Source organism: Heteronotia binoei, chromosome 12 (assembly GCF_032191835.1).
Source record: "Heteronotia binoei isolate CCM8104 ecotype False Entrance Well chromosome 12, APGP_CSIRO_Hbin_v1, whole genome shotgun sequence".
NCBI lineage: Eukaryota > Metazoa > Chordata > Lepidosauria > Squamata > Gekkonidae > Heteronotia > Heteronotia binoei.
Window position 1 is genome coordinate 12,209,629 of NC_083234.1, and position 10,141 is coordinate 12,219,769.

Sequence of the window (10,141 nt, forward strand, 5' to 3'; positions counted from 1 at the left end):
GCTCCTGTGAGCTGCTGCTGAATCTGAGGCCGGGGTATAAGCATTTGAGTAGCAAAGCTCCCTTCATCCGATCAAAGTAGGAATGAAGATCCCTGAGCCCTTATATCCCAAGTCCAAAGGTGGGATCTATTTCTACATGAGAAAGAGAGTTTGGCCTTTCAAAAGCTTCTATTCTGGAAACCTCATTGGTCTTTCAGGGGCTGCTGGACACAAACTCTGGAGGAAATGGCTGCTTTGGAGAGTGGGCTCCGTGGCTTTATAGCCATCTGAGGTCCCTCCGCTACCCGAATCCCCCTCCCCCCAGGCTCCACCCCCAATCTCCAGGAATCTTTTGACCTCAAGTTGGCAGCCTTCGTCAGCTCTTCAGCCACAGGATTAACCGCCCTGTCCTTTCTCTCTCAATTAAAGGACGATGCTCTTCGTCATCCTCCAAGTGCTCTGCAGCCTCCTGATCTGGCTGTCGCTCTACAGCGGCTTCAGGTGTTGGCAGAACCATCGCACCTCGGAATGGAGCTGCCGGCTGGTCACGCTGGCACACGGCCTGATCGTCACCTTCCTCTCCGGCTACATCGTTCTTGTCGACGGGCCCTGGCCTTTGACTCACACAGGTACGTAAAGGGGAGTTCCATCTTTGGAGGATACAGAGAAGGCGCAAGGAGTCGGCTCCCATGCAGAGGGTGTGAGAGCAGAAGACTGCTTTGGCCCCAAGGCGTGCTGGGTTATGAGTCCTGGAATTGAAACCTGCTGGAATCCAGTAAATCCTTACTGAGAATTAGGGTTGCCAGCTCCGGGTTGAGAAATACCTGGCAATTTGGGGGGTTAGAGATCTCCCCCCCCACTGCTCACTGGAGCCTTCATCTACACTGCACAAGGCTGATGATGGTGGCGGGGCAAAGTGCCAGCTGCCTGCTGTGGGCAGCAGAACTCCCACCCTTCCATTGCCTGTAACATTCTAGAAACCAGGGCGCTTTTTGTAGCAAAAGCCCACCAGGAACTCATTTGCATATTAAGCCACACCCCTGGTGCCACCATGTCTTGTGAGCCGCCTGAGCCTGCCTCAGTGGGGAGGGCGGGATATAAATAAAATATTATTATTATTATTATTATTATTATTATTATTATTATTATTATTATTATTGTTGTTGTTGTTGTTGTTGTTGTTGTTGTTGTTGTTGTTGTTGTTGTTGTTGTTGTTGTTGTTGTTGTTGTTCCACACAGGGTTTTTAACTGAAAAATCCTAGCAGGAACTCATTTGCATATTAGACCACACCCCCTGGTGTCACCATTGTCTCACACAGAACTTTTTTACCAGAAGAAGCCCAACAGGAACTCATTTGCATATTAGGCCACACCTCCTGGTGTCACCATTGCCTCACACGGGGCTTTTCTGCAGAAAAAAAGCCCAGCAGGAACTCATTTGCATATTAGGCCACATACCCTGGTGTCACCATTGCCTCACACAGGGCTTTTTTGCAGGAAAAAGCCCAGCAGGAACTCATTTGCACATTAGGCCACACCCCTGAAGTCACCATTGCCTCACACAGGGCTTTTTGCAGGAAAAAAAGCCCAGCAGGAACTCATTTGCATATTAGGCCACACCCCCTGGTGTCACCATTGCCTCACACAGGGCTTTTTGCAAAAAAAAACCCATCAGGAACTCATTTGCATATTAGGCCAGACCCCTGATGTCACCATTGTTTCACGCAGGGCTTTTTTCCAGAAAAAGCCCAGCAGGCACTCATTTGCACATTAGGTCACACCCCTGACACCAAGCCAGCCGGAACTGCGTTCCTGTGTGTTCCTGCTTTTATAAAAGCCCTGCTAAGGACTTCCGGTTTCAGCAACCCTACCTGAAGAGCGACTGCGGACTAGCTCTCTAATCGGGCTACTGGGGGGTCGTCCCCCCGTCAGGAGACCCAATTCTAGGACCCAGGAAGGGTCCAAGAAGGCGAGGGGCTTGTTGGTTGGGCTGCGACACCGCCGGCGGCCAAATCCCGGACCCGCTAACGCCACAGAGCTCCATTGCCCTCTTTCTCTTCTATTGAAACCAAATAAAACTTTAAAATAAAAAAGCCCTGCTAAAAACTGAATGGTATTAACCATAGAAATGGGGGGGGGGGGGTTTTCCTAGATCATAGATCATTTCCTAGATCATTATTGGGGGCGGACAGCGGCAGGCCCCACCCCAAAATAGCTCCTGGGGAGCATAGGTGTAAGGGATGCAGGCTCTGGGTTGGGGAATACCTGGAGATTTTGGGGGTGGAGCCTGGGGAGGGTGGGGCTTGGGGGGAGCGACCTCTGGTGGAACTCAGAATGGTGGGCGTGAGGGGCAGGTGAACAGCAAAACACAAATCCTAATTTGGGGGGGTGGGAATCAGAGGAGTCCTGAGCTCCTGTAATTAGAGCTGCAACTAGAATTGATTTGGGGGCTGCAGTTCCAAAATGTTGAGTTTAGACCCTTTCACATTTCCACAGTGAAGTCTGTTTGTTCGGTAGATGTTCAGGGAAGAACATCCAAAGATGGGATCCGATCAACAGACCGTGAGGTCAAGCTTCCTGTTTTCCAAAAAGTGCAAACCAAAAGCCTCTGGAAGGCCTGCCAGATCTCAAAACATCCCTCTGTTGCTGTCCCTGCCCAGGAAGTGGCATTTAAATGCTGGCAGATTTGCTTTCTCTCCCGTCTTTTGTTCCGCCCTTCCTCCAAGGAACTAAGGTCATGAGTCTTACCTCCTCCACAGTAGGGAGGGGAGAAGTGCAGAAGACGTTTTCTGCATCTGAACAAGGAGGTTCCTTTAAGGCACCACAAATAAATACTGTTGACGGAACTATATTCTATAACATTGTCAAGTCCTCTTTCTCAGAGCCGTCTGAACCAGTGGCCACTGCTACATCCAGCGGCAGTGAGTTCCACAGGGCCACAGATTTAAATTTTAAATCCAGTGCTCTTGAAGGTAACTGGACATGATGCAAAACAAGGCTCTTTTTTGTAAGCTCTTGGAGGATTGGCTACATCAAAGGTGTGTGACCTAATATGCAAAGGAGCTCCTGCTAGAATCCCACCCCTGCCTATGGTGCTTCTTTGGTATATTTTTAAGAAGAGCAGATTTCTGGCCCTTATTGTACACTGAGGGGTATGATTTCTAGCGACCGGTGGTTCATAGAGCATGGAAGCCCTATGCAGTTTTTATAATGTGGAAGAATTAGTAAAGTTGTCCAGGTGGTAGATGAAAAGGCAGATAGTAACTTGCCCAGAGGCTTAGTAAGGGCAGCCAGCCAGGCAGAAGCTTCCCATTGGCTGTGTACCAACTCCCAGCACAATAAAGCACATTCAGCCATATTGCTAGAGGGGGAAAGTAGCAGGCAGCAGGTTTTATGGACAACAGCTTCTGAGCCAAACATTTAGGTGATTGTGAATCATTGGGACATAGCCCGAGATTTTAGGGGTGGAGCCTGAAGAGGATGGGATTCTGGGAAGGAAGGGACTTCAGTGGGATAGAATGCCATACAGTCTACATTCCAAAGTGGCCTTTTTCTCCAGATGAACTGATCTTTGTCACTTGGAGATCAGTTGTAATCCCAGGAGATCTCCAGCCACCCCTGGGGGTTAGCAACCCCTCCCCAGGCCCCCTTGAAGACTAGCACCCTTCCTTTTGCCATTAAGTCACAACTGAAAACATCTGGCAATCCCGTAGGGCAGGGGTGGCCAAGGGTAGCTCTCCAGATGTTTTTTGCCTACAACTCCCATCAGCCCAATCAGCATGGCCAATGGCAGGGGCTGATGGGAGTTGTAGGCAAAAAACATCTGGAGAACTACCGTTGGCCACCCCAGCCGTAGGGATTTCAAGTCAAGAGACAAACAGGGCCGGATTAAACCCTGTGGAGGCCCCTAGGCAGTCAAAATCTGGGGGGGGGGGGGGGGCTCGCAAATCATCTTAGAGTAGGAACAGCCGCCCTGCCACCTGCGGCCCCCTTTGCAGCCTACAGGCACCTTTTCGAAAGCCCCTTTGACAAAGCTGCGGGGGAGAGGTGGAGAGAGGCAAACTTGGCGATGACGCCAGCAGCAGCCGCACCAGGCAAGTCGGGCAAAGAGTGGCTCAGTTGCTGGCTGCGCGTGCAGGCTGGGAGGGCTGCAAGCAGGGGGGAAACCGGGGGGGGGGGGAGGAGCTGGCCAGGGACCGTTAAAGGCATGGGGATCCATAGGCCAGTGCAGGACCAGATCTACATGCTTTTGAGGGGGAGGCAAAATTAAAATGCATGGGATGGAGAAAGTAGAGAAAGAAGTCCTTTTCTCCCTTTCTCACAATACAAGAACTCGTGGGCATTCAATGAAATTGCTGAGCAGTCGGGTTAAAACGGATAAAAAGAGGTACTTCTTCAACCAAAGGGTGATTAACATGTGGAATTCACTGCCACAGGAGGTGGTGATGGCTGCAAGCATAGCCAGCTTCAAGAGGGGACTGGATAAAAATATGGAGCAGAGGTCCATCAGTGGCTATTAGCAACAATGTATATATAAATTTTTTTGGCCACTGTGTGACACAGAGTGTTGGATGGGATGGGCCGTTGGCCTGATCCAACATGGCTTCTCTTATGTTCTTATGTGACACAGAGTGTTGGACTGGATGGGCCGTTGGCCTGATCCAACATGGCTTCTCTTATGTTCTTATGTGACACAGAGTGTTGGACTGGATGGGCCACTGGCCTGATCCAACATGGCTTCTCTTATGTTCTTAAAAAATGATGTCCCCTTATGGGCTATTCTACCTTATGGTCCCATAGAATACAATGGACTCCATACCCGATTTGGCGCCCTCCCCTCCGTCGGTGCCTGGGGCAAGCACCCCTCTCTGCCTCCCCCCCCCCAGATCCGGCCCTGGCCAGTGCCTACTTGGCCTAATTGTTAATCTGGCTCTGGAGACCAACAGAGGAGATTGGCCATTGCCTGCCTCTGCATGGGGACCCTGGACTTCCTTGGTGGTCTCCCATCCAAACTGCTCAGCCTCTGAAATCTGACAAGCTCCGGCTAGCCTGGACTAACAAGGTCAGGGCGGGTAACCCTCTCTGAACAAGCGTGCATGTATACACACACAAACCTTTACCCAGCATTGCGGGAAAGGGCGGGATATAAATCTAAAAACTAAACGCTCAAATAAATTAAACTTTGTTGGGCTAGAAGGTGCCCCTGGACTCCAGCTTTGTTCTATGATATACAATAGGAGTCCTGCCGGTCCCCTGCGAGGGTGACTGATTCAAGGTCACTCTGCATGGTTTGGGTCTGTTTGGATGTGAGCCACTCTGAATAAATGTCAGATGCTGGAGGACCACAAGGAAGGAAGGGAGGAAGGAAGGAAGGATGGGAGGGAGGAAGGAAGGAAGGATAGGAGGGAGGAAGAAAGGGAGGAGGGGGAGGGAGGGTTGGAGGGAGGGAAGGAAGGAAGGAAGGAAGGAAGAAAGAAAGAAAGAAAGAAAGAAAGAAAGAAAGAAAGAAAGAAAGAAAGAAAGAGGAAGGAAGGGAGGGAGGGAGGGAGGAGAGAGAAAGAAAGAAAGAAAGAAAGAAAGAAAGAAAGAAAGAAAGAAAGAAAGAAAGAAAGAAAGAAAGAAAGAAAGAAAGAAAGAAAGAAAGAAAGAAAGAAAGAAAGAAAGAAAGAAAGAAAGAAAGAAAGAAAGAAAGAGGAAGGAGGGAGGGAGGAAGGAAGGAAGGAAGGAGGGAGGGAGGGAGGAAGAAAGGAAGGAGGGAGGGAGGGAGGGAAGCAAATAGATGAGGGAGAGGGAGGAGGGATGGAGACGTGGAAAGAAAGCAACTTTAACTGCTGGCTTGGCTTGAAGAGGTGATTTAAAGAGGAAAATGCCTTCTCCAAGCCAGCCGACAGGGCGGTGGGGGCTTCAAGAGCCACACAATATGTGTGAAAGAGCCACACGTGGCTCCTGAGGCACAGTTTGGCCACCCCTGTCATAGTCCAGCACCTTGACCATGCTGGACATCTGGGTCTGCTACTATGCACCTTCACCTGTCCTTTTCTGCCCCTTCCAGGCCACCCCAATACAGCTCTCCAGGTGTGCCTGATGTGTCTCAGCCTGGGCTACTTCCTCTTCGACCTGAGCTGGTGCATCTTTTTCGGCAGCGAGGGCGACCTGATGCTCTCCCACCACGTGCTGAGCGTCAGCGGCTTGGTGCTGGTGCTGCTGCTGGGCGAGTCGGCCACCGAAGTCAACGCCGTCGTCTTTGTGAGCGAGATCACCAACCCGCTGCTGCAGGCCCGCTGGTTCCTCCGGGAGATGGGCCGCTACCCTAGCCTAGCAGGCGACGTGGTAGACATCCTCTTTGTCGCCCTTTTCGTGGGGCTGCGAATCGTCGGCGGGGCGTGGATTATGCGCGCGATCCTGGCTTCGGCAAGGACGTTCTGGATGTTGAAGATAGGGGCCTTGGCGATGTACGTTGTGTCCTTGGCGTTTATGCTGGACATCAGCCGCTTTGCCAAGAGGAAACTGACAAAGAAATATTCTGCTTGGAAAACAGGGGGAGAGCTGCCAAAAAGCAACGGACGTCTGCCCGCGTGTTAACCTGGACTTTTAGGGCACAGCGGTGCCCAGCCTAGCAATCATTGCAAGAAATCCCAGACACCGTTCGGAGGTCCTGTTTTAACTCCAGGTGGGCGTTCTCCTTGAAGGAGAGGCAAAAGGGGCTGAAGAAGAAGTTATCATAGGAGAGAGGGGTTGGATCAGAAACTCCATTGGCCTGTTTGTTAGCCAACGGATGAGGAGATGCTCGGATTCAGCCTCGCCCACTAATTCCCAGGACGGATCCAAGGAAAGACTAGGGGGAAAGCTGGTTTGGGGTGACTCGATCTGGTGCCAGGGAAGAGACCAGGTTCAGAGAGAGGGTTGCCCAGTTCCTAGAGCTGGGAGGAGATTCTGATCCATCGTCCAATCGAGGACACAAAGCCAGGGGGCTGGGATGGATATTCGGCCTGGATGATGGCAGAGACTTTTTAGAGATTGCCCCTGTTTGGGTCTGATGTTGGGCAGCTCTGTCCGCTGAGAAGGATGTATGGACATCCTTGGCGCTTGGGAGGGACAACAGGGTGTGGGCTTCCAGTGTCCTGGCTCCACTGATGAACTTCCTGATGGGACCTGGGGGTTTGGGCCACTGTGGGACACAGAGTGTTGGACTGGATGGGCCATTGGCCTGACCCAACATGGCTTCTCTTATGTTCTTATGGCCCTGCTGGTGGACCTCCTGAGGGCACCTGGTTTTTTTGGCCACTGTGTGACACAGAGTGTTGGACTGGATGGGCCATTGGCCTGATCCAACATGGCTTCTCTTATAACATCCCAAGACTGAAGATCCTGGTCTCCAGGGGTCTCCTAGATCTGCAACCAAAGCCTCTCAAGGGACTTTGCTGGATTTCAAACCTGGGGACAATCATGCAGGATGTCTACCCTGGAACTAGAGCTATGTTTCCCAGGAATAACACATAAAAGTGCCTTATTCTGAATCAGACCGCTGGTCCTTCAAGGTCAGGATTGTCTTCTCAGTTTGGCTGTGGCTCTGCAGGATCTCAAGCAGAGGTCTTTCACATCACCTACAGCCTGGGCCTTTTAACCGCAGGTGCCGGGGATTAGACTTGGGACCTTCGACATGCCAGGCTGATGCCCTACCACTGAACCACGACTTCCCCCATCCCGGCCCAGTCTGATTTCACATCAGCCACTGTCAATAGTTTCCTGTCCTTCGATAAGACGTTCTAAATCTAACAGAGTTTGAAAGTCTGTGTAAACGAATGTCTCCACCATCCCAGAGGCAGCCGTTGCCTTCCCCATTAGTTCCAACAACCATCGTTGCCAGGGCTTTGGGGGTGGAAAAAGCCCAGCAGGAACTCATTTGCATATCCAGCCACATACCCTGACACCAAGCCGGCTGGATTATGTTCCTGCACAGAAAAAGCCCTGATCGTTGCCGTTCATTCCACATTCAGTATGACTTCTCAGCTGTGCAAAAGAAGAGAAGAAGAAGGTATTGGATTTATATCCTGCCCTCCACTCCAAATCTCAAGAGTCTCAGAGGAGCTCACCATCTCCTTTGTCTTCCACCTCCACATTTTTTATACCCCGCTTTTCACTACCCAAAGAAATCTCAGAGCTCTGTATTCTTGGTGCTTGGGGGGCAACAGTGGGAGGGCTTCTGGAGTTCTGGCCCCGCTGGTGGAGCTCCTGATGTCACCTGGTTTTTGGCTACTGTGTGACACAGAGCATTGGACTGGAGGGGCCATTGGCCTGACCCAACATGGCTTCTCTTATGCTCTTATGTCTGATGCAGTGATGCTCAGTATTCCTGATGCTTGTGGGGGGGCAACAGTGGGAGGGCTTCTGGAGTTCCAGCCACACTGATGGGCCTCCTGATGGCCCCTGGGTTTTTGCCACTGTATGACACAGAGGGTTGGACTGGAGGGGCCATTGGCCTGACCCAACATTTCTCTTATGTCTGATGAAGTGATGCTCAGGATTCCTGATGCTTGGGGGGGGGGCAACAGTGGGAGGGCTTCTGGAGTTCCAGCCTCACTGATGGGCCTCCTGATGGCCCCTGGGTTTTGGCCACTGTGTGACACAGTGTTGGACTGGAGGGGCCATTGGCCTGATCCAACATGGCTTCTCTTATGTTCTTAACGTTAAGGGGTGGGAAGCCAGGGATCTCTTTAAGAAGTGTTGCCATCACTTGGGATTTTGAGATCCTTCCTCCTTTCCAGGACTCTGTAAGCTCTCAGGGTTTTGGCAGGCAAATTCTCTTTCCCCTGAGACTGATTCTCACGCGCTCTCAACATTGCAGACCTCTTGTGGCTTGCTGGATCCTGGGGAGGGCGGGACCGGTTGATCCCTGCTGCTTAATTTGACACACTCTGATTTTTATGCAAACCTGATTGGGGGGGCGGGGCCGGCTAAGCAGAAACCTTGCCTGCAGGTAGCCTGCTTGTGTTGTTTTTACAATTGACGCAAGCCTCCCATTTTGCTAGTAGACCTAGTGAAGAGGATGGACATGACTTTGGGTGGAGGGAAGACAAGTCACAATCCCTGCCCTTCCCCGGTAGCTAAACTGGTCCTTGGCCTCATTTCAACTTCAAGACAGAGAATGCTGTCCACGCGCCTGTCTGTGTGCATGACTTGAAGGTGCGTCATGTGAGAGAGCTCCGTCACGCAGTCCTGTTATGGCCCAAAGAGGGCAAAGCCTAAGGTCACCGAGAGAGTCTGTGGCAGAGGCGAGATTGGAACCTGGCACTCGGGGCACTACACCGTCACTGCGATGAGAACCATGCACCTTTTTGATTGTTTGTGATTGTTTGCGTTCTATTTATTTATTTATACAACCCCACCCCTCCTTCCTCCTCTCCTTTTTTCACAAAGCTTTGAGCATGTGGCAACAGTTATATTTAAAAAAAATGACAAAACAGGCAATCAATTGTTCCTGGAGTTCTTCGGAAAAGAAACCTCTGCTCTTAGCAGCTGGGGGTGGGGTGAGGGGCTTACCTAAGAATAGTGGAAAGCACTTTAGAAGAAGAAGATGATGATGATATTGGATCTATATCCCACCCTATGCTCTGAATCTCAGAGCGGTTCACAATCTCCTTTATCTTCCTCCCCCCCTCACAACAGACACCTGGGAGGTGGGTGGGGCTGAGAGAAGGCGGTAGTCAATCCGAGTCCCAAATCAGACTGGAATCCTGTCCTGAGAGGGTGAGTGAGATTCAGCCCTCCCTCATTTGCTGAGGCCAGGTTTACCAATCAAAACTGTTCTCAGCGCTGTTGTTCAGCCTGGAAGGAAACAAGGCAACCGCCGCCATCTTGGCACCTCTCTTCTCCTATGTTCCCTCCAAACTGCAGAGTCTTGTGAGCGAAAATTCTACTACATGAGCTGCTGGCATGAAAGAGGTGAGCTGCTGCATCAATGAGTGCGCTCTGGGGCCATCCTTCCTGAGCGAAGACAAAAAGGTGTGAGCTGGAGGCTGGCAATCTGTGCGCTAGCTCACACTCACTCAGCTTAGAGGGAACACTGTTCTTCTCCCTTCTCGGTGAGGAGTGGGGCAGATTTGAAAGCTGCTGAGAGGGCTAGCCCCCTTCTCTCCCACCCATGGTCAACTTTACATAGCAA

General features: G+C 51.2%; 1 protein-coding gene across 1 annotated transcript; it reads left to right on the plus strand.

Annotated features, from left to right (window-relative positions):
- The first annotated feature begins 395 nt into the window (after positions 1-395).
- LOC132580389 (TLC domain-containing protein 5-like) lies at positions 396-6,561 on the plus strand. The gene is made up of 2 exons (XM_060251156.1): positions 396-608; positions 6,032-6,561. Exons 1-2 carry the CDS (start codon positions 413-415, stop codon positions 6,559-6,561), a joined length of 726 nt encoding a protein of 241 aa, XP_060107139.1. The 5' UTR covers positions 396-412.
- The last annotated feature ends 3,580 nt before the right edge of the window (positions 6,562-10,141 follow it).